Source organism: Penicillium solitum (genome assembly GCF_028829755.1).
Source record: "Penicillium solitum strain IBT 25940 chromosome Unknown utg000001l_segment0_segment0, whole genome shotgun sequence".
Classification (NCBI taxonomy): Eukaryota; Fungi; Ascomycota; class Eurotiomycetes; order Eurotiales; family Aspergillaceae; genus Penicillium; species Penicillium solitum.
Window position 1 is genome coordinate 7,525,811 of NW_027072121.1, and position 22,546 is coordinate 7,548,356.

At 49.8% G+C, this 22,546-nt stretch overlaps 11 protein-coding genes across 11 annotated transcripts; 3 read left to right on the forward strand and 8 right to left on the reverse strand.

The window, feature by feature from the left end:
* Nucleotides 1-410: 410 nt before the first annotated feature.
* Nucleotides 411-1,748, reverse strand: N7455_002871 (putative erythromycin esterase; the record flags this gene model as incomplete). Its single annotated transcript, XM_040955270.2, has 1 exon — nt 411-1,748. One exon carries the CDS (start codon nt 1,746-1,748, stop codon nt 411-413), a length of 1,338 nt encoding a protein of 445 aa, XP_040814457.2.
* A 397-nt stretch (nt 1,749-2,145) lies between these two features.
* N7455_002872 (uncharacterized protein) lies at nt 2,146-3,430 on the forward strand (the record flags this gene model as incomplete). The annotated part of the gene is made up of 3 exons (XM_040955239.2): nt 2,146-2,986; nt 3,059-3,322; nt 3,378-3,430. The coding sequence occupies 3 exons, from the start codon at nt 2,146-2,148 to the stop codon at nt 3,428-3,430; spliced, it is 1,158 nt and encodes a 385-aa protein (XP_040814488.2).
* Nucleotides 3,431-3,541: 111 nt separating this feature from the next.
* On the reverse strand, nt 3,542-4,925 carry N7455_002873 (putative inositol phospholipid biosynthesis protein Scs3; the record flags this gene model as incomplete). Its single annotated transcript, XM_065604374.1, has 2 exons — nt 3,542-3,807; nt 3,873-4,925. The coding sequence occupies 2 exons, from the start codon at nt 4,923-4,925 to the stop codon at nt 3,706-3,708; spliced, it is 1,155 nt and encodes a 384-aa protein (XP_065462865.1). The 3' UTR covers nt 3,542-3,705.
* A 632-nt stretch (nt 4,926-5,557) lies between these two features.
* N7455_002874 (uncharacterized protein) lies at nt 5,558-6,800 on the reverse strand (the record flags this gene model as incomplete). The annotated part of the gene is made up of 5 exons (XM_040955174.2): nt 5,558-5,588; nt 5,661-6,289; nt 6,349-6,485; nt 6,540-6,551; nt 6,695-6,800. The coding sequence occupies 5 exons, from the start codon at nt 6,798-6,800 to the stop codon at nt 5,558-5,560; spliced, it is 915 nt and encodes a 304-aa protein (XP_040814351.1).
* Nucleotides 6,801-7,066: 266 nt separating this feature from the next.
* On the forward strand, nt 7,067-10,259 carry N7455_002875 (translation initiation factor 2; the record flags this gene model as incomplete). Its single annotated transcript, XM_040955129.2, has 3 exons — nt 7,067-7,093; nt 7,144-10,039; nt 10,108-10,259. The coding sequence occupies 3 exons, from the start codon at nt 7,067-7,069 to the stop codon at nt 10,257-10,259; spliced, it is 3,075 nt and encodes a 1,024-aa protein (XP_040814416.2).
* Nucleotides 10,260-10,699: 440 nt separating this feature from the next.
* On the reverse strand, nt 10,700-12,925 carry N7455_002876 (uncharacterized protein; the record flags this gene model as incomplete). Its single annotated transcript, XM_040955053.2, has 3 exons — nt 10,700-11,086; nt 11,157-12,815; nt 12,866-12,925. 3 exons carry the CDS (start codon nt 12,923-12,925, stop codon nt 10,700-10,702), a joined length of 2,106 nt encoding a protein of 701 aa, XP_040814409.2.
* Nucleotides 12,926-13,531: 606 nt separating this feature from the next.
* N7455_002877 (EI24 domain-containing protein) lies at nt 13,532-14,431 on the reverse strand (the record flags this gene model as incomplete). The annotated part of the gene is made up of 3 exons (XM_040955086.2): nt 13,532-13,706; nt 13,756-14,333; nt 14,381-14,431. 3 exons carry the CDS (start codon nt 14,429-14,431, stop codon nt 13,532-13,534), a joined length of 804 nt encoding a protein of 267 aa, XP_040814508.1.
* A 390-nt stretch (nt 14,432-14,821) lies between these two features.
* N7455_002878 (haloacid dehalogenase, type II) lies at nt 14,822-15,589 on the reverse strand (the record flags this gene model as incomplete). The annotated part of the gene is made up of 2 exons (XM_065604375.1): nt 14,822-15,375; nt 15,424-15,589. The coding sequence occupies 2 exons, from the start codon at nt 15,587-15,589 to the stop codon at nt 14,822-14,824; spliced, it is 720 nt and encodes a 239-aa protein (XP_065462866.1).
* Nucleotides 15,590-15,761: 172 nt separating this feature from the next.
* On the forward strand, nt 15,762-16,642 carry N7455_002879 (HNH endonuclease; the record flags this gene model as incomplete). Its single annotated transcript, XM_040955052.2, has 2 exons — nt 15,762-15,953; nt 16,064-16,642. 2 exons carry the CDS (start codon nt 15,762-15,764, stop codon nt 16,640-16,642), a joined length of 771 nt encoding a protein of 256 aa, XP_040814407.2.
* A 369-nt stretch (nt 16,643-17,011) lies between these two features.
* Nucleotides 17,012-18,772, reverse strand: N7455_002880 (uncharacterized protein; the record flags this gene model as incomplete). Its single annotated transcript, XM_040955236.2, has 2 exons — nt 17,012-18,502; nt 18,560-18,772. The coding sequence occupies 2 exons, from the start codon at nt 18,770-18,772 to the stop codon at nt 17,012-17,014; spliced, it is 1,704 nt and encodes a 567-aa protein (XP_040814325.2).
* Nucleotides 18,773-19,613: 841 nt separating this feature from the next.
* Nucleotides 19,614-21,968, reverse strand: N7455_002881 (neutral/alkaline ceramidase; the record flags this gene model as incomplete). Its single annotated transcript, XM_040955285.2, has 2 exons — nt 19,614-21,696; nt 21,757-21,968. 2 exons carry the CDS (start codon nt 21,966-21,968, stop codon nt 19,614-19,616), a joined length of 2,295 nt encoding a protein of 764 aa, XP_040814371.2.
* Between the last annotated feature and the right edge of the window lie 578 nt (nt 21,969-22,546).

Below are 22,546 nucleotides of genomic sequence, written 5' to 3' on the forward strand. Positions count from 1 at the left end.
TTTGGGTCATACTTCCCATCACTTCCGGGAAATCTCCGAACCTTTCGGAAAATGCTCCATCTTAGGATCACACCTGGGCAGAGGACATTAAAAGGCTCGGCCTTTGAACCGAAATAAACCACTTTTAACGGATTCCGGTAGACGGCACAACTATCTGTACCGGAACATGGTCTGATACTGACACCATTATGTTAGTGGCCACTGCAGGAAACCGCATAGAAAATTCAAAGCTGCATCGGAAGCACTAAAATTGCATGCAGGAAGAATGGATTCAGTGATGATTAAGGAGAGTCAACTGTAATTCTCAACATGTGTATAGTAATTAGGTACACTGAAGAAGCACAGCATTAAGAGACGAAGATACCGAAGAAAGAAAGCATTAGCCTTTGACCAACAAAAGAAGTACATCACTAGAGTCCAAATGGATACGTTTCGCCCTTTCCAAGCGGCGTGTCAGGTTGGATGACTTCCAAAGGTTTAACAGCCTGGGTCCTATCGAACCAAACATAGCCATCAAACTGTTTGTGGAGGAGGGCTTGCGAGTAATGGGAGGCGCGCTCAGTATCAGGGCGGTAGATTACACCAATGAAACGCTGCAGGCGTTGCTCAGCAGCGATCGCTGAGCGCAGAGAAGGATCTATGCGATCCTGACGCAGGTCGAGCACGAAGCGTGGTACCCCAGTATCATGGGCCACAATCTCCCAACTATCGTCCCGGGATGGACGGACGGACATGACCTCCATATCATCGTCCCACTCATGGGCCGCTGCAACGGTGCCAGTGTGAGTTCCGCACCCAAGAATGGTCACATTCTCGCGTCCCAGTCGCTCACGACATAGTTGCCCGATGTTGAGCTCCTTGCGACGAAAGCCCATGCTTGTATAGCGTGCATCCCCGACGTGGGAATTGTGTGCCCACACGATGGCTTTCTCTCCCTCGTTGTGCTTTAACAGACGTTCCAAGGTTTCAAACATGTGCATGTCGCGCAGGTTCCATGAACTTGCTGAGCTGTAGTACATTGCTTTGTAATACTTCTCCGCGTCACGAACCAGGTGGGCATTCTGTTCGCCGCTGTGGTATTCATCGCCATCCCGCGAGCCGATGTATTCAAGCCGTCGCTCCATAAGTTCTCCAAGCATCTTCAGCACCGGGCGTTCACAGTCTTCCATGCCTCGAAGGGATGCCAGACCATACGAAGTGGGATCGTCGACCCAGGGCTCTAGACACCCATACCGCTGGCGCGCTTGCTTGCTTGCCTGTGGGTCTACTCGGTCCAAATAGTCGATCACAGCACCGATCGAGGCACCCATGCTGTACAGGTCCAGTCCGTAGAAACCGGCTCGTTGCTCGGGTGGGAGGGCCTGGTTTCGATCACGCATCCATTCAACTAACTCTTGCATCTCAGAATTCCTCCACATCCAGGTGGGAAATCGATTGAATGGTTCATATCCTTTCACACTTCCTCCAATTTGCGCTTTGGGGCCTGGGCGCAACCGCACGTATCGGTCGATGGTCTCTGCATCCGGCCAGTCTGCTTCGACAGCGACCATGGTGTAGCCATGTCGCTCAATGAGTCGCTTTGTAATCTCTGCCCGTGCAGAGTAGAACTCAGATGTTCCATGACTCCCATCTCCTAGAAGAATCACTTGGTTTCCTGCAAAAGTATCGAAGTGTGATGCGAAGCTCTTGTCCTCAATTACAGGCAGGGGCTGCACTGCTGAATTGAAAAGCTCCTGTAGCTGAGGCATCTTTTTTGTAGCTCGGAATATAGACGCCAAGCGCATGGACGGTTAAGCTGTGGTTGGAATATCCTCACGCAGAATATGTCACGTAGATAAACATGTTGAGTACAGAAATGCCGGAGATTACACACGGCATTTCTATTCTTCTTTCATCAATACAACATATGCTCTTTGTTTCGCGGGAGTTTTCCCAGCGAATTATTGACATCCCCGCAGCTAAATAGTCATCATGACTTCATCGTCGAAGGCAAACCACACTGCTTCAATTCCGATGATAGTGGAATAAATAACACCCGAGAATGTAAATCTATAACAAATGCAGTTGTCTAGATTGCTATTGTTCAAGCAGAACACTGCTAGAAAAGCAATCATTCATCCTGTTGCGAAGGCACATACCTCGAGAATGGCTCTCCCAATCAGCAGTCCATCACCGCGCCTAGACCGCTTTGGACAAGCCATGGAATCTCTTTACGGGAGTTTCAGCAGCATCGAAGACCCAAAAACCTGGACTCCACCACCAAGATCAGGCGGTCACCGGGGGCGATACCTATGGACAGATGCCTTCGGAGTTGTCAACTTTCTCACAATGCATAGCGAATATAAACGAACTGGCAGTGACACCATTGGCGACGACCGTTATTTAGTGTTAGCTGCTCGTCTGATTGAGACTGTCCATGACGTTCTGGGTAGAAATCGAGACGGCCGCTCAAGACTGCGAGGAGCAACAGACGCGAACCCGTTAGGCGGTGGATTGAGAATCGGCAAGACAGATGCTCGCGGTCCAGATGGTGATGGGCAATATCATCATTATCTAACGATTTGGATGTTTGCGTTGAACAGGATGGCCAAAGCATCGGGAGATTTGAAGTACAACAGGCAAGCCATAGAGCTGGCAAAAGCGATACACCCAAAGTTTTTTGTTGATCGCGCCGCAGCTCGACCGAGAATGATATGGAAAATGAGCATGGATCTGTCAGAGCCAATGGTCAAGTCAGAAGGTAATCTTGATCCGATTGATGGCTTTGTTGTTTTTCGACTCCTGCAAGATACCGCCATGGAAGCAGGTGATGGTGCTTTCTTAGCCGAGGAGATTGACGACTACAGACGCACGATGGAGCGCAAAGGAGAGCACTTTGTTTCAAGTGATCCTCTGGATTTGGGTATGACTTTATGGACGGCACATTGGTTTTCCGGGCGAGAGCGCTGGGCTGCTGACCTGGCGGGGAAATGCTTCGAGCAAATATGTCAGTCACCTTTGTGTCAATCCCCGCGACACAACATAGGACAGTAAGAATCAAGCTGACTGATGATTCCAGATAATTTGTTCGAGATCAATCAATACTTGGAGCGCAACATCCGATTTCGGTTGGCCTTTCGCGAATTTGGGACCTGCATGGGCATCCAGTGCCAGTCGGAGGTGAATGCGGAAAAAGAACGCACAGTCGATTTGAAATGCTACTCCGATGCCATCATTGCCGCTTGGGATCCATACATGCAGTTATCCATATCCGATGATCTGACACCAGAGGACTTGAGGCCTATCACGCGGGTGATGTATGCGTCGGCGTTGATTCCAGGAGGTAAGTTAAAAGAGCCCCCTATGATGAGTTCGATATTTTGACACGTCAATCCCAGCATTTCAAGCTGGGTTCCTGGGACAGGAACCAATGCCAACATCCCAGCAATGAACAAAATCACATGTGATGTAATGTCAAGGAAGAGATGAACAGTTTTCTATCACTCTACGATGTACAATATCCATGGACAGGCTCGACAGTAGAATGTCTGAAGGCAGCCAAAGCATGAAATGTACAGGCGACTTTTCCATGTATAACCAGGAATTTCAACGTCTGGATAAAGACGACTTGAGCACTTCTCCATGCCCAAAAACAATGCAATCTATCATTATCATTCGGTATATTCACAGCTGCTGAGAATCAGATCTCGCAGACAAAACAGATCTCTATACTCCCGGAAGTCCAACCACGTCCCTCAATGGTGCTATCCGTCTTGGAAGAATATAGATGGCATACACAGCACTCAAAGCAATGGACAGACCAGACCACTAAATGAATCGTTAGCCAACAGGAACGTTTATCGTGGTGGGGGTTTGGCGAAGAGTGTACTCACCTTTTCCAACCAAGTGTGAAACCAAATCGCGGTCATGAAGAGCATCCACCAGCCAAGGCCAACAACACCCCAAACAAGACGGAGTGACCACGTTCTCGCGAACCCGCCAGTCGTGGTTGAATCGATTACTGTAGTGCTATCGGCGTCACTGGCTTTGCGCTCACGTCCCGCGTCCCCAGTAGGATCAGAACGTGACAAACATACGGGTGCGCGTGCGCTAGCCCCGACAGCCTCAAATGCGAGGAGTCCTGTGGCCAGAACCAGCATCAACACATGTCCACTGATATCGTGTCCACCCCTCCATGCACCGCCAGCGGTTTTGCACGTGGCTGCTGTGAATAGCGTTTCTAGGGCGGTTGGGCTACTCTGTCCAGCGGCCATCTTCCCGGCTTCCTCAAGAGCCCGTTCACATTTTCCGCCTGTGGCCACGAAACCGCGATCAATGATTGCCGGCCCGAAGAACCATTGTGTTGCAAGATACCACACTGTTGTCGCGAGTGCGTAGCGTAGAATAGCTTGTAGGGTGCGTCGGAAACGTGCTTCTTGCTGTGAGGAGGATTCCCGGCGAGATGAAGAGTAGAGGGGTTGGAATATGATGAGTGAAACAAAGGCGGCCGTGGTCCATAGCCATCCGATTTTTACGAAGTAGAGATTGAAGATATTATTTTTTCGGGCGAAGTAGTTGACGGGGCTTTCGGATAGGTGCAGGTCTGTAGCCAGGGATGGCGCCAGAGGGCTTGCAGGCTGTGGGGAAGAGCCGGACAAATCTCTGGAATTGTGTGCTGTTGGGGAGATTGTTGAGTACAAAGACCCGAGTAATAATGTTGCAGGGTATATGAGGAGAACAGTCGAGAGGAGGGAGACAGGTCGCGCGGTGGCTGTGGCCATGGTCGTAAGCATAGGGCGAGATTCGAGCAAAGGAAAATGAAGTGGTATATTGTGAGATACGAAATGAGGATTCACCAACACATTCAAATATGACCACAGAGCATAGTTGTTGCAATTGGGAAGGTCGAAGCAAGATAGGTTGGCGATGACCTGGACAGATGACATCAGGGTTTGCCTGCCGAGGCTGCTGCATGAATGCCTCAGGCGTCAACCGCATTTCAACACTATCAGCTTTGCTCTGAATCACCGGATATTTATACAATAAAACCTCGTAAGAAGAACACTAAACATATAATGATGTATATTCCGACTGCTGATTTATTTTCAACCTATTCAAGCCACACCACTTGCTGATATATATACGTATGTTTTTGTTGTTACGGTTGACTTCAACAAGGATTATAGATCAACTTGAAAAGAGGGTTGCACTATCCCTGCTAGTAGCCCTACAAGTGCGGAGGCAGATATTTCGTGGTTTGCGGAGCCGTTTGCCAGTTTGACTCTAGCTTATTTTCCTACAGCTTGGTAGGAGTTCTTTGGGGACTTCCCATTGGCAGTGTAAGAATCCTAACTCTGTATATTGGAAACACTGTATACGTATATCGAATCTCACAATTGCTCAATGTCAGACATGGATACAGATCTCTATAAGCTTTGAAATGCCGTTCACTTTTTTAGTGGACCTCTATCCAACTGTGGGGTATTTAACGAGCCCTGGATATCAAAGAATTCAAGTGAAACCGAATAAAAACCAAATGCGTCAACTTTCATCATAAAAAACCACCCTTACGGGACCTTTAACCGAGAGCCTGCATGGCCAACTCGACACTAGGAAGAGGGGTTAGCTGCAATCCTAGAAACACAAGCATCATGAGGGAGCAAAGTAAAGGGCAAACATACGTCAGGAATGTTCCGGCAGAAACAGGCATAGCTCTCAGCAGAGTAGGGCCAATGCCCTTCCAGAAACCACCGAGACCCTCAATGGCATAGGTCTTCTTGAAGCAGTCGCGCATGGTGCTGAACTTTTGCTGCGCGCCGAATCCATCGGTCTGCATCTTACTCTTGATAACATCGAATGGGTAGCTGGAGAGCCAAAGGACCTCACCAGCTAGACCACCATAAATGGCAATCTTTGCCTTAGAGAGATCTTCGCGCTTGACGTTGTTACGCTTGGCATCCTGGTTCATCATGAATTCAAAGGCCATGAACCAGGCACCGTAAGCCTGAGCCTCACGGATGAGAGTAACTGCCTGGCCGCGGTAAAGACCGCGGAGGGCACCGCCCTGTGCGGCCAGCTTGCTCACGCAGTCGATAGGGCCCGAGTACAGACGGCCGGCGCCGTGTGGCTGTGCCTGCAGGCGAATACGCACATGCTCGATTGGGCCTGACAGGACCGAGTTGGTGATACCGGCGAATGAACCGGCCAAGTAGTACTGGGTGTAAGAAAGGGTCGAGTCGGCATATTTCTTCTTGTTCAGCTCTTCCAAGCGGCGACGCGCTTCATGGTAGGCACCGAATTGGACAGACACCTGGATTGGTTGGTTAGAGGAGCCGTCTAGAGTGGACCTTGGCCGCGGGGGTAACTCACGCAAGCACCGATACCGATAAGCGGGGTTAGTGTGCCCTTATAGAAGGCCGTGGGACCTTCGTTCTTGAAGATCTGGGTTGCGCACTCTAGCGCACTCTTGTACTGAGTGGTAGTTTGCAGGCGCACCTTGACAATGTCTGCCGAGTTGTTAACCAATGCCTCCTGAGATGCGCTTTAGGCAGACCACATACCAAAGGGTTGACCTAGTTTCTTGTTAGCAATTGCTTTAGTTTTGCATGTTTAAATATTTCCCCGCGAAAGCACTACTCATGGCAAGATTCTCATCTCATGGTGTTCATGGCTTTCCCCCGGAATTCAAACAAAGTAGGGTAGGGTGCACACATACCGAGGAGAACCTGGGCCATTCCACCCGCTGCGCCCGCGGCCAAATCCTTGATGGTGCGGAGGGCACCGCCGCCCTTATCCAAACTGTCAATTACTTCGGTCTCCATATTTCAAAGAATTCAATTGCAACGACCAAAGTATAGACAAGGACACAATCCGGAGACTCCAGACTTTATATCGAGCCCGCTTATCGCTATGGCGCCATCTGCCCTCTGATTCGACAAGAATGCCGAAGCACATGACTTTACCGGCGGACAATTTACATAAACATTTTTGATACCCGCAGCTGACCTAAGCGGTGACATAAGCTCATCCTCTCGGACTTCTGGAAAGGGAAAAAAGTTGACGGATCCAGATGTGGATAGACTAATGAATGATGTATCGTCGGCCAGTCTGCAGGGTAAGTCCGCCATTTTGAAGTGTTGCAACTGTATCTAACTAAAACTACAGCTATCGCGTCGGGCTGAGTGGTCGAATTCAGCCTACCGAACACCCACTCTAACAGCTCTCACACTTCGACGGACCTTGCAGTTGTCCGCGACGCGTTGGAACTCGTCGGATCCATCGAATGGGAATTATGATGGCCCTGCTTCAAATACAGAGCCGGCGAAGCCCAAATTCGGCAACCGATGGGGCCCTAAACAAACTACGCCATCGACGGGCTTAAGTTTCGCAGAACAAACGATGCGCCAAACCCTTGTCGCCAATAGTCAACCGCCGCCGCCAGCACCTGCACCACCACAACGGAGGCGCGAACAGTCAAATCAGCAACGGGACTCAGGGCAATCAAACCAGCAGAGGAAACCGCACGCGCGGCGCGTGTCCCCTCGGGATAATCAAGATGCCTATATGATGGGATCAAGAGAAACCCCACGGAATCCGGGGAGAAACCCGTCCAATCGAGAGAAGAATCCCTTTAAAGAGGAGAGTTCAGGTGGCTTCATGAGGTGGCCCAAAGGAACCTCACGGAATCAGGAGAGGACCCCATCCACTCAAGAGCAGAACCCGTTTAAAGAAGAAAGCGCAGGTAGCTTCATGAGGTGGTCCAAAGGAACCTCACGGAATCAGGAGAGGACCCCATCCACTCAAGAGCAGAACCCGTTTAAAGAAGAAAATGCAGGTAGCTTCATGAGGTGGCCCAAAGGAACCTCACGGAATCAGCAGAGAAACCCGTCTACCCGAGGAACCAAACCGGCATTTGAAGAAGAAAACCCATTCGCCCCCCAGCCAAAGTTCCGGATAACCAGAGAGTATAGCGATTCTCCCGGACCTTCACAGTTCAGACAGTCCCGATCCCCTTCCGAGTACACTAAAAAGTTCCAGCGATTAGGGGATTCGGTTTTGTCTGAGTTGGAACAAGACGTTCAGCCGAGTACAACGGAAACCACAGGGCGCCACTCAAAGGAATCTGACCGACCCAAAACAAAGGAGGAAATAGAAGAGTTCAAGAAGAATCAATGGTCTTGGGATATGTCTGCACTGAAGCAGCTAGAAGACCTAGAGTCACAGGAACAGCCGCCGCCGAAGCCTATGAAGCGCCGTGATGGACGTAAGGGACGTCAGAGTGGGTCTGATGAGGCCGACTTTGACTCGGAAGGTCGCGAACGCCTCCGCAAAGAGCGGAGACGCCAGCAGCAAGAAAAGGACGCCCAAAGGGCTGCAAAGAAGGCTGCCACGCCGGCAGCACCAGCTCCTCTTTACCTGCCCGAATTCATCAGTGTTAGCAACCTAGCCGATGTCGTTGGCGTGCGGCCGGCGCAGTTTGTGCAGCGAATGGAGGATATGGGCTTTGAGGAAATCACGTACAGGGATATTCTCGATGCAGAAACTGCCGGATTGGTGGCAGCCGAATTCAACTACGAGGCCATCTTCGACAGCGGCAAGGCAGATCTATATGCTGCTCCTGAACTAGAGGACACATCTGATCTGCCATCTCGGCCACCCGTGGTCACCATTATGGGTCACGTTGATCACGGCAAGACCACGATTTTGGATTGGCTGCGAAAGTCATCCGTGGCGGCTTCTGAACATGGTGGTATCACCCAGCATATTGGTGCATTCTCCGTAATGATGCCTTCCGGGAAAGCCATTACCTTCCTTGATACCCCTGGCCATTCTGCATTCTTGGAAATGCGTCGCCGAGGCGCCGACGTGACCGACATTGTGGTGCTTGTGGTTGCCGCGGATGACAGTGTCAAGCCGCAAACTATCGAGGCAATTAAGCACGCCACCCAAGCGAAGGTTCCCGTCATTGTCGCCATCAGCAAAATCGACAAGGAGGGGAACAACCCTGATCGAGTTAAGGGTGACCTTTCTGTTCATGGTATCCATGTGGAGGACTATGGAGGTGACGTTCAGGCTATCGGTGTCAGCGGCAAAACTGGACAAGGAATGGTTGAACTGGAAGAAGCCATCGTCGCGCTCTCGGAAATGCTTGACCACCGCGCAGCTACCACCTGCAATGTTGAAGGCTGGGTCATTGAGGCCTCTACAAAGTCTTATGGCCGTGTAGCATCCGTTCTAATTCGACGTGGAACACTGCGGCCAGGCGATATCATTGTTGCCGGTACCGCGTGGGCTCGTGTCCGCACTCTCCGCAATGAAGCCGGCGTAAGCATCAGTGAAGCCACGCCTGGAATGCCCGTCGAAATCGATGGTTGGAGAGAGCAGCCGGGTGCTGGCACCGAGCTCCTACAGGCACCAACCGAGCAGAAAGCCAAGGACGTTGTGGATTACCGCTTGGAGAAGTCTGATACCCAGAAGATGGGTGTCGATGTCGTTGCCATCAATGAGGCTCGTCGTGATCTTCTCGAGAAGCGTAGGCGCGAGAAGGAAGAGGAAGAAACAACGGAGGAAGTCAAACCAACGGGTCCCAAGTCGGTCAATTTCGTCCTGAAGGGCGATGTGGACGGTTCCGTGGAGGCGGTCTTAAACTCCGTTGCAGCAGTTGGTAACAACGAAGTCTTTGCCAATATCATCCGTTCGGGAGTTGGCCCTGTCAGTGAATTCGATATCGAACATGCTGGCAGTGCCAAGGGCAAGATCATCTCATTCAACCAGGCCATCGAGCCTAATATCATGCGTATTGCAGAGAACGAGGGCGTCGCAATTCTGGACCACAACATCATTTACAAACTCATTGATGACATCAAAGCCATTCTCAGTGAAAAACTGCCCCCATCGGTCACTATGCGCGTGACCGGAGAAGCCGAGATCCAGCAGGTGTTTGAGATTACTGTCAAGGGACGTGAAAAGACGGCTATTGCTGGAAGTCGTGTGCGTAACGGTCTGATCAACAAAACTCGCAAGGTCAGGGTGCTTCGCGGGGAGGAGATAGTCTATGATGGTAAGCATATCACAAGCAGCTCAACACAAATAACTCCTAAGGTTGGACCAAACTAACTTTCTCAACAGGCACAATGACCTCCCTCAAGAACGTCAAGAAAGACGTCACCGAAATGCGCAAAGACACAGAATGTGGTATCGCTTTCGAAAACTGGACAGATTTCGCACCTGGTGACCATGTCCAGTGCTACGAGGAGATCTCTGAGAAGCGCTATCTGTGAGATGACTCGCTCTTTGATCTCACTATCTGTGCGGCCGTGATGGCCGCTTGTATTATTTGTTTGGGTCATGTAACACTCCATTCCCCTCATGGTCTTCATTCAAATTTTGTATTATATTTTCCTTTTTCTCTCGACATGGTTGACTTGCATTCAGGGTCTGGGCGTTGTTGCATCTCTATTTACTAGGGGCCGGAAGAAAAGCATACAATCAATGTAATTAGGGAAGGTGCTGCTGTTTCAGCGCATGTGTATATGTTAAAATATCATGGCCAAATGGCCACGTTGTCATTCATTTCTTTTTTATAAAGGATAGTCCGCCGCTCATTCGAGGTTCAACGAGCGAGAACCCCTAGCCTTCCTATCCCGAAAGAAATGCACGCGAAAGAAATGCACACGAATGTTGCGGAGAAAAGAACAACATCAAGAAGTTGGTGAAAACGCTATAACTGATACAACACACCACCAGCTCCCGCAAACTTCTGTTGATACTCCTTCAAACTCGCCCACTGGCTCAATTCCTCTTGATCCCGCTCATAATCACTCAGATAGCTCATAGATCGGCCGTTCATCTGCGGACTGAAGCCGTCTGCAGGACTGGCTGCATCACTCATGGGCGAATGGCATTCCAGTCGGACAAGTGTTTCGATGAATGCATGCAGGTAGGACTCCGCCTCTGCGGCGGTGAGAATGTGAAGGCCTGGCGGCGCGGTCGTTGGTGATGGTAATGGTGCGGCAGCGGTTGTGAGGTTTGGGATTTCGGTATTGGATTGATTCGGTCGGTGGGAGAGGTTGAGGAGGGTGGAGGCTACTTGTCGGATTTTATTGGTCTGTAAAAAAAGTCCCTTTTGTTAGTTTGATACATGATAGATAGTTATATTTTGAGTGAAGGGGACGTACAATGCTTGCGCCGTTCGGCTCCATGTTCACTTCATTCACTGTTCGTAATAGCACAAAGAGATCTTTGATGACCAGTTTACGCTCTTCGGCCATCATGCGGCCAATATAGTCTGTTTGTGCATGGGGTTGAGCTTGGGTGTTGGTTTCTGACGGGGCTGTACCAGTGGGAGTCGCACTCGCACTTGGACTCGGTACCGGATTGGGTCTTCCTTCAATTTTGATATGTGGTGTGGTGCTGCCCGGGGTTGTGAATTTAGGTGACTTTCCGTACTTTGAAAACGTCTCGAAAAGACTCCAGTACTTCTCGACCAGATAGGACCTGGTACATAGCTGACTAGCGTATATATTGGCTTTCTGTATCTCATATTGTATAGCACGTCGTTCTTGATGGATACGATCATTCGAGTAGCTGAAGATTGTGTCATCTGCGCCAAGACCTGACAAACCCGTCGGGGATATGTATTTCGGATGGTGGAGGGACAACTCAGCGGGAACTTCGATTAGTGCAGATTTTGCTTTCTTGAGACAGTCCCAAATGCAGTTGCGCTGGTGCTCCCAATCAAAGATTTGACCGCTGCCGAACGCTATCTCCCAAGCTATCAGGGTGGTATATGAACTGTAGACGCGGACATTTGCGTTGAATCCGACAAGCTGTGAAACTCGGTCGGATGGCTGCGGCTCAACATGTGTTGAGAATAAAAATTCATCGTCGATATCCAGTGGGAGTGGTGGATAACGGTCTGTCGGTGTCTCTGGGGGAACATGAACCTTGAGATCTGAAGAGCCCATCTGGTACAATGTCTGATATCCGACCAAGGTGACATAGAACAGACGCCGGCCGAGCTCTTGAGTGATCAGATCGACGCCTTGGCTTTCCGTAAAAGTATGTGCTGGTTGATCGTGCACCATTACTGAGGTTGATGACGGCGGGCTGTGAGGTCCTAATGTCGAGGACGGGTGGGTGGTGGTGGTCGGAGACCGGCATAAATCATACACTTGAAGCATGGCTCGGCATTCCGACAGGTACACACGGCACCGGCGCATGTTGTAAATGTAGCCGGCACATATAGCGAGAAAATAGCTGATCGCTGCATCGTAGACTGTGGCGTTGCGATCAAGATATCCGGTCCCGCGAGCTTGAATGGCAACGTCAAGGCATCGCTTTACTAGAGTCATAGAATTGGGGAAAGCGGTGCGTTCGGCTTCAGTGTTGAGTCGGAGTTTAGGTCGTCGAGGAAAGGAAGCCACTAGCAGTCCAATCATTGACGCCAGAAGCGCCAAAAACGTGTGATTGGTTACATCTTCCCGACGCTCAAAGGCTGCTCGAAAAGAAGGCTCATGTGGAATTGGGACCAAAGGATGGATGTAAGTAAAAAAGTCATCGAGCAACATCTGCATCGTGTGCAAAGAGCATATCGACTCCGCCGAAAGAGGGAACGATGTAGATTGAGGGCTGGCGAATGGCGTTGCTAGGGGAGTTGTCGTCACCGACGGATAATCTGCCGGGCTCAGCGACGCTGCATCTTCAGGTTCCCGCTTTTGTTTCTTAAACGCCTCCGCATGGCGGTTAGGAGGCCCGCGGCGTCTGCTTGGTCTTTCATAGGTGCAGGGAATATCCAAGCTAGCGCACGACCGACAAGGCGGCCCACCACTATCACACTTGCATGGAAATCAGTATTTTCCGGAAGATTATGACAAATGGACCATACCTTCACTTTCCGAATACTACAGGCATCGCAGGCCTTGCGCAGTCTTGTTTTCAAGTCCATCGATGAGCAAATTGCCGGGATGACCACACCTCAAACCGTCAGGTCATGTTTACTCGGCTCAAGACAGTCAGTGCATCCAGACTCCAGGTTTAACTATGAACCGGAAGAATGCCGAAATCCGAGACCCGGAAATAACCCAGGAACTTTAAAAGCTGAAGCTCTAGAAATCTCGGGGAAGAGATCCGGATCTCAGGTTCGAGAGTCCGGGGGTCACGCTTCCGGATTGCTAAGCGGGTCAAACCTCCAGGGTCTAAATATGGGGTACTTGAACTCTGCCGGGGCAACTATTCAAACAATATTTCCAGTGATCTGCTCTCAAGGGATGATTCTGAGAGTTATATTGTGAATAAATTCGCAATAAAAAGAAAACACGTCTCGGACCGTGTTGGAGTCACGTGCCACTCCCAATCCAAAAAGCTTCAGACCATCTTTTTACGAAACTAACCAGGTAGAGGGAATTACGATGGGATTTTTCAAGAATAATTGGACTGTGCTCGACTATTTCCCAGTGACACGGCACAAAGGTGAACCAGGAACCAGAAATGGAAAATTAGATGCATTTTTGCAGTAACCTCAATCACCCGAAATAGATATATCGTTCACAGGTCATGGCATAATATCGTCACGGTATTGCTCACCTAGTCGACTAGACTGCTGGTTAATAGCTCGTCGCTTGCGTTCGATATCCGTCACCCAAAGTGCCGACCCAGCAGCCGTGGTCATCAAAAATAGCATAGAGAAAGGAGGAATAAGTTGAAGGATCAGAGCCACCGTCCCAAACCTAGAGTGTGTGAGATCTCGTATCAACAGAGGAAAGGAACGTGACTTACGTAGTGTACTGCAACTGACGACGGCTAATACTTTCCTTTCTCTGCTGCTTGGACATATCCAGTAGGTGAAAGTAACGCCAGTGATGAAAGGGACCGGCACGATAGCCAGTCAAAAGTAGGAACATAGGAGTGCCGGCCACCGGAATAAAGATAAGCGGAAGCAGAATGATAAACTCGGCGATCTGCCGCAACGAGAATGGAGAATACACGGCACTGGTGGTCGGCGTGCCTAGACGCTTGGCTGGGTTGCCGGGCTCGGGATAAATAACCCGCGAAGTGGTAACAAGCTCCTCCTGGCCCTCGTTCACCAACACTGCATCGAAGATATCCACTAGAGTCTCATCGACAAAGAATGCCTCGAAGAGTGCGGCAACAATCGCAGCTCCTTCACCAAGCACCAGAAATGCGCCGCTCACCCATGCTGAGCTGCCCTGGAAGATGGCAAGGAAGGCAACCTGGGGAAGGTACGTGAAGAAAAAGAGAATGAAGTATATGAAGGATGAGAGGAGGACGATGGGGAGCAGGCGAGCCTTGAAGAGAGGCCATAGGAACCGATTGGACGCAAAATAGTAGATTCCCTGTTTAGGTTAGCCATGAAGCTTTGGAAACCCCTAAAATAACATACCCGAATAGGATACAGCCAAGCAGCTCGACTGGGATCCAAAAGTTGCGACATGACTTGTAGGTTCACAGGTTCAAAGAATCCCTGCCAAAGGTCATGGACGAGTTCGAAAGCAGGCAGCACCTTATCGATAAGGTGCCACGTGATCCATGGATATCAGATAGGATGACTAAGCCGGTACTATTTCATCGAGAAATTTTTCGCCGAGCGCCCTTTTCCTTTTCTTCTTCACATAAACTGAATTCCTCCCTATTCACTCTGAACTTTTGTTGCAATCACTGTTCTGGAGGGGAAATGGGAGGAAAGACTAAATCTGCTGGCTTACCCCAAACTCTTCTACTCAAGTGTGGAGCGTTTGGAAATATATTCAGCTGTACATTCCTCTTCAAGCCTCTGTTTGGTGTTTGGAACCTTTATTTAAAATTCAATATTGAAAGCCTTGGCTTAAAGCCGACGGCAATGAATTTCGTTCATAATCTGCTCCAGACTGTGTACAATGCCCGTTGGCTGTAGATCTGGCGCCATGGCATCCTTCCATCCCGCACCACCGCGATCAACCCATATAGCTTGCATGCCTGTAGCGCGCGCCCCGACAATGTCGAAAGGGTTGCCGCTAATCAGCCAAAGTTTGCTCATCTGGGATAGGTCTTGGCCTGTCTGCTTCGCTAGGTGCTCGTAGGTTGCCTTCGATGGTTTAAATTGCTGGACTTCGTCTACGGTGACGATATCATGGAAGACGCTCGCGTGCGGCGAGAGGTCCTTGGACCGCAACACCGAGTTTGATATCATGGTTTTTGTTCCGTTGGAGAATATCACAGCTTGGATGGTTGGGTCGGCAGCTATATGGGCCAAAGCTGGATTCACGTCAGAAAACGTAGAGAGACTGTCGTAAGCTTGCATCAAGTGTTCGATGTTGTCGTCGCTCAGCTGCTCGTTGTTGTCGGCTAGCGCGTGCAATAAGGAGTTACGTGTGATGACTGAGAAGTCTTCATAGCGGCCTTTTTGATCGTCAATAATTGACCGTTAAGCTTGGAAGTGTTGCTTGCCCATGCTGTTCAATCTCCATGTGTACTCTAGCTGATACCGCCTCCAGAGCGCGGAGATCGACTGCGCCTTGGCATTGTCACAATGTTTCTCTAGTTGTTTAACGATCGATTCAGTTGAGAGTAAAGTGCCATATAGATCAAAAGCGACAATTGTTTTGGCCGTCATGATGTTTCATAAGTCCCGAGGTCAAAAACAACAAAGTTTGAAGCCTTTTGAAGAACGTCGAAGAATCTGGCTGAAGAATGATGTCAATCTTCCGTGGGGCAAATTTGTTTTGCCCAACGCGCTCTCCAGACCAAAGTTGTAAGGTCAAGGCTTTTCTCCTAATTAAGTCTCAATGACTTCCAATGAGAACTATGCTGTATTCCGCGAATGTCTGTCTAATGCCATTGTGGCCCGCTCTGAGGAAAAACCAAAGCCAACGCGACGGAAGCCAAAGGGCAAGCGCACCGAGCGCAAAGATGTAACAACAGCGACCACAGTCTCATCCGGGAGAGCAGACCCAGAAGAGCTCGCCGAATTTGTTGATGTATATGCACCCAGCCAGTCCAACCCAGCGCAAAGCAATCAGCCCTCAGGCACAACAAAACCCACACACCACAGTCAACAACTAACAAGACCCAAAGCTAACAACCCCAGTTCCTAGCCTCAGAAACCTTCACCATATTCCCAGACCCCCTGCAAACCCTAAGCTATGCGGCCATCCAACATGACCCAACCCTATCAACCCTCTACATCCCCCCAGACAGCGACACTCCCCTCTCACGCGCCACACTCGAACCCTTATTCTCCCCAATCCCAGTTAGCGTAACCGAATCGTTACTAGTCTACGGCATAATTCCCGACGCATCAGACCTGCTGGATTTCCTCGCGCCTGTGCTTGCAGAGTACACATCGAGCGTGACGACCGGCCCGCCGGCGTGGGCAAACACACGCGCGGACGCGTGCGAGATCTGCGAGCGCGACTGGATCCCGCTCTCGTATCATCATTTGATTCCGCGTGGGGTGCATGCGAAAGTTGTTAAAAAGGGCTGGCATGATGAGTGGATGTTGAATAGCGTGGCGTGGCTTTGCCGCGCTTGTCACAGTTTTGTGCATCGCATGGCGAGTAATGAGGAGCTCGCTAGGGAGTGGTTTACCGTTGAGAGAATTTGTGAGAGGGAGGATGTGCGGGATTGGGCTATGTGGGTTGGGAGGGTTAGGTGGAAGGCAAGTTAAGAGGCTGTTGAGGTATATTTATGGTTATAGTATTTGACTGGAAGGGTTTATCTGAGACCTGAGGGGATACCTCATGAAAACAACAACGCGCTGCCTATGATCTATATGGGTCGCCTTGGAAGGTATGTAGGTATGCACATATGGATGTACATCGCGAAGGGACCAGCGGGGGCCCAAACATGTTATTTTATGGCTCAGCCTGAATATAGCTTCCTTGTATTAAGTTGTAGTTACAAGTAAAGAATAGTTCGACATAGGTATTTAGAAAAACAGAGAAAATAGTCTGTGAAATATGAAAGAAAAAGACCACACGAAACGAGCCTCCATAATTAGAAATATAAAACAGTTACTTTCCTCCCAACTTTGCAGTTAATCCCGAGCAACAGTGGCAGTAACAGTCTCAGTAATGCGATCTGTCACCGTTTTTGTCTCGGTCTCAGTCTCAGTGATCGTGATAAAGCCAGACGGCGTAACCGGGTTCACAGTAAGGATCCCTTGGTCTGGTTTGGAGGTTGAGGTAGCAGATGTGGAAGTGGATGTGACATGGGCTATCACAACAGGAGCAGTCTCACTTAAGGACGGCAATGACGAAGACACAGTAGAAGGTACCGATGTGGTCGAATAAACGGTTACTGGAACAACACTTGTGGAGCTAACGTGGACTGTCACAATAGGAGCTGTCTCAAATGAAGCAGTCTCACTTAAGGACGGGACCAATGGAGCCGATGACGATGTTGTCGAGTAAACGGTTAACGGAACAACACTTGTGGAAGTGACACGGGCTGTCACTACAGAATCAATCGCACTTGAGGACGGCAATAACGAAGACACAGCATCAGGTAACGATTTAGCCGGGTAAACAGTCAGAGGAACAACACTCGTGGAAGTGACATGAGCTGTCACCACTGGAGCAATCTCATTTGAGGACGACAACAACAAAGATGAAGAAGGAAGCGATGATGTTGCCGAGTTGGCGGTCGTAGGAATAACTGATGTTTCACTGGCATAACTAGTCTCTATGGGCGCTGCATTCACACTCGGGGCGCTCCCCGTTGAGGATGGCAAGACCGAAGATAAAGAAGCAGGTGATGGCGATGTTGGGTAAACAGTCACACGAATGACCGACGTTGCAGTGGAATGTATAGTCACAAAATTCAAAGATGTAGTTGCCGGTTCAGCAGACGATTTTACCGTTGGCTTTGCCGACGACACCAGTGAGTTGTTGACACTGGTTGTGTTATGGATGACGCTTGTTGAGAAAGGACTTGGTGCTCCTTTGGTCACATATACGATCACAGGTTCGGTTACGGTCACCACTGGCTTGGATCCCGACGTGGGAGGGTGTGATGATGTATATTCTTTCTGTGTACTTTTTGCAGACTGGATGGCATTGGATGTTGGGATCACCGGTGTGGACGTGGAAGGATTGCTGCTGCTTGCTCCCCCTAGAAGTGCAGCCGATGAAGATTGGGATGAGCTCGGTATCACCAAGGAATCGAGGGAGGATGTTGAGCCTGGAATATAGGCAGGTGATAAACTAGTTACGGACGTTGAATGCAGTATTCCCGGGGTTGTGGACGAGGATAGGAATCGCCGAGTCATAGTGGATGCATGAGAGGTAGTGGTTGGCACTTGAGTTGTAGTTGGCTTCGGACTAGTGGTTGTCCTATGAGTCGTAGCCGGCACATGGCTTGTAGTTGGGACATGGCTTGTAGTTGGGACATGGCTTGTAGTTGGAACATGGCTTGTAGTTGGATTCGGACTAGTGGTTGTCCTATAAGTCGTCGTTGGCTCTTGGCTTGTAGTTGGCTTCTGACTGGTGGTCTCATGAGTTATGGTTGACACATGGGATGTAGTTGGCTTTGAGCGATGGTTAGCTTAGAGGTCGGTTTAACTGTTTAGGGAAGGGTAAGGTACTATTGGCTCGTCGTACGTGAAAGGTAGTTGGGTAGGTGCCGCCAAAGGTGTGATTTCGGTGATACCTCCAGCTTCACGCCGTTCAAGATCAGGCAATAGGGGGAAAGAAGCCGGCTCAGGTGCCTCCAATGACTGGGATAGCCAGCGAGAGATCGGACCAGCCGAGGCCATCCATGGCAGAAGAAGGAACAAAAAGAACTGAAAGCGAAGCATCCTGATTTAGAAACGAGAGTATTGGAAATGATCGCCAGGACACGACTCCGACAAAGTGGGACAGTAAAAAAAATTGGGTGCTCAGTCAAAGATATACTAGAGCACCTGAATAAGATAGACACAATCACACGTGTAAGAAAGCATGGTAAAAGAGAATATTAGGAAATTAATGGGAACGCATACAAGGCCTAGGAGGCGTCTTGATGGCTTGCAAATGAAAGAATGGCTGGATCACTAGAGACCACAGAAACGAAGGGAAACAAAAGAATGGGGCAAGATGAAGCAACCTGAGACTTTAACAGGAAGGAGATTTTTCTTTCAAGTCCCTCGCCATCGAGGATCCTGGCTGGTATATCTGCATTTTGGGGTTTCATCAGGGGCCGAGTTGGGCTTAGGGCTTTCTGTCAGCCGCCCATTGTTCAAACCTTGGCTTTTCTATGAACAAATCCAAAATAATCTAGTACTATTAGTCCCAGTGGGAACCGCCATTGCAAGGGGTTCTTTGTGGGACGGAATCTATGCTAGAAATAGATCGCGCGACAAAGAGACGTTCCAGTAGGCGCCCTGCCCTGGTCGATGGCGCGTGGTGATTGGCCGGCTGCAGGCGCAGGACCACTTTTGTTATTATGAGGATTTCGTGTTGACATATGGACTAGGTAGACTTCTAGACCGAGAGTGTCTGGCTAATCCATTCGCTACGTGTACGGGCGCGTAGGTGAAGATATAATTACTATGGCTTGGTTGCTCCCTGAGGTCGTACACTATGGCCAATTAAATTGTTTGACACATTTCATTCAACTACCCATCACTCGACACACTCCTATATTATAAATGAGTCAGACTATGAAGTCTTCACTTTGAAAATCCCACTGATGCCCTCGAATGGTGAGATTTGGCCAAAGGGATTCTTTGAGTCTCCATAATAATGCATCCGATAGGTTCCAGCCTGCAGAGGGGACGTTGTGTCGACACTATAATATTCATCCTCAATCTCCCATTGAATTGTCACCTCACTGTGGCCAAGAATCTCATTGGTCCGATTCCATGTGAAGACCAAATTCCAGTCGCGGTCATTGCGTACGACCTCCCATGCACCAGAATCGCTTTTTCTTTCAACCGCAGCGTAGGTCGATTCGAGGTGCAGATTGTTGCGGGGATTGGCACCCACAAAGGTCGTCCTGACAATATCTCCGGGGCTATAGGGTCCACTTTCCGGGTTTGAAGTCACATTTCCAAAGTGCTTGCCAATGGGCGCTCCGTCATACACAACACCCGTAATGAAGCTCAATGAACGGTTGGTGTTGATTGGTGGAGAGGGGCCAGGTTGGATGACTGGAAGTTTAGCAACTTGCGACGAGCTTCCCAAATACGGCAGGTAAGTGAGGGTCAGATTGACATAGGCTGCTAGTGTGTTGGGGCCGTAGAGTGTGGACGCGCCCTCGTAGCGCTGAGCGCCGTACTCTTCTTCTGTTGCCACGTAGTGAGCGTAACTGTTTGACGGGGCTCCTAGTACCACTAGAGGGTTGGAAACAGAAAGGTGGTCCTTTGCTCCTTTCGCAATAGCTTCCTTCCAGCGTCGCCCAGACATCGTAGTAGCCTCGCTGGTGGAGATAACAAGGAACAGCTGACCCACTCGCAAGACCTGGATGTCAACAATATCCGCGGCCCATGGATAAGGTTCAGTGAGAGTGCCGATATCCAATAGCACGTTCTTGGGGCTTTGGCACTGTTGCTGCGTTTGGCTGGGCTGATGGATAACTGCACGCGCAACTTGCCACAGGGGGTTGCGTTCAGCTGGACCGGTAGCATTTTGGGTAAAGTCAAAGGCACCGGGTCCGTCTGTAGTTCCGGCGGCAAAGGAGTACCCCAAAGCCGCAGGACAAGTCGTCAACGTACTAGAGTTGAACGGCGAGGGGAAAGTGTAGCCATTCATGTCTTGGTACACATGGAAAGACTTCACCGCAGAATTTCCAGTAATTTTGATAGGGGTTGTATCCATCTCTTCGTATAGCTTCTTTGCTGCTGAGTACTGGCGGCGCCCAATCTCGAAGCAGCTCTTCGCTCCACTGTCGTTCTCACGGAAGAAAGGACCTCGACCATGGCAATCCTCGTTTCTGCCACCGCAAGTGCTATCTTCATATCGACACATCTCCCCAGAGCCGTCTTCGCACCAAGCCCCAAGGATGTTAGGGGATGTGTCCCCGACGCTCGCTTGAGAGAATCCAATTACGGCATCATCAGTGAACCTCGCATCGCCGTTGACACTGCGCTCGAAGAGGTAAGCTGCGACACCTTTGTTATCGCCACTGACCAGAGTGTTGTTGTTGTACATAGACGTGCCATGAACAGAGAACCATGTTAGGATAGCCGCTGTTTTGTTGTCGGATTCGCGATCAAATCGAATGAGCGAGAGCGATTTTTCAACATTTGCAGAATACCGTGCCCGTTCTTCCTCGGGGTTATGCTCGTATGAAAAAGGACTTCGATTGATATTGGTGTCTTGTAAGTCGATGGATCCAAAAGAGAGCCGACCTGGCGCCAGGTTTTCATGGGCACGGATGATTGATAAAATAGTGCCGTCGACAATGGCTTGGTAGCTTTGTTTGTTGAAACCCAATGTCGGGATCTGAGGCAGCAAATAGTTCATCCACGCTCCAGGCCCGGAGTGCGAATGTGTTCCCGTCATTGCGACGTTGTGTTCGCCGTACCGTGCATACTTCCCACCGAGCGCAGTGAGACCCTCTAAGACACCATGTCGCACGGCCGTGTCACCCGTAAGTGTATCGAGAACCAAGTACATAAAAGTGTCATCGGGCTTGTTTGGGTCTGCGAAGATGAAGGCGCGAGAATACAGTCTCTGCCTAAGACCTGTGCCTAGTTGGTCCAAACTGGCATACCCAGCGAGAGTAAGCTCCACAACGGGCCTAATTATCATATTAGCCAATTTAGTACATTGATATGTCGAAATTAAAGCATAAACTTACCCAGTTACGTCTGCCTTGCCTGCTCCGACCAAAAAGATATCGTCAGCTACCGCCATGCTTGCTCTGCTTTTCCACTGGTTGAAGTTTGAATTAAAGCTAGGCAAAGGTGACTGTGACTGGCTATCGAACTTGAATACCGCAATCAGCTGCAAAAACACCAGGACCGCAAGAGTCACCCCAGCAAAGGTAACGCCCATGCGAAAGTTAGCCATTGTGGGGAGGATTTGCCGATATACCCCAAATAATATAGAGTTATGGCATCTGCAGAAGAGCCGCGCTGAATAACTGTAGCTTTGAAAAGCTGAAATCCTCAAGGGAGGAACGGGTTCTTATACAAGTGCACTAGTGATACACTGGGAAGACGAACGAGCTACCTGCAAGTACAGAAGATCATTACCCAAGTAACCCCAAAGTTGGGAAAGCAGCTGCACATTATTGTACATCAAGTACTCGGTAGGTGACATTCGTCTAAGCGATGTAGGGGTTGGGATCGTCATCTATTGAAGCCCGCGCACCAAAAGGGAATAGACTTTCGCTACACTCCCCGCACGGGGGATGAGATGTGCTCGTAGGCCTACTGCACATGTGAAGACTAGATTGCCTCGATTTTTAGCCAGTCGGCGAGTTAAAAACTTGCTTTAGGACTCAGGTACCTCGCGTAAAAACAATCCAGACCGGATAGGATCATCGCTGCAGTCAGGAGAGCATGGAGAGCATCCTAGAGGGCAATGCCATTCGCCCAAGCATTTCCCCCGGACTCCTAAACGCTAATCTTTTTGCTGCAGAAACA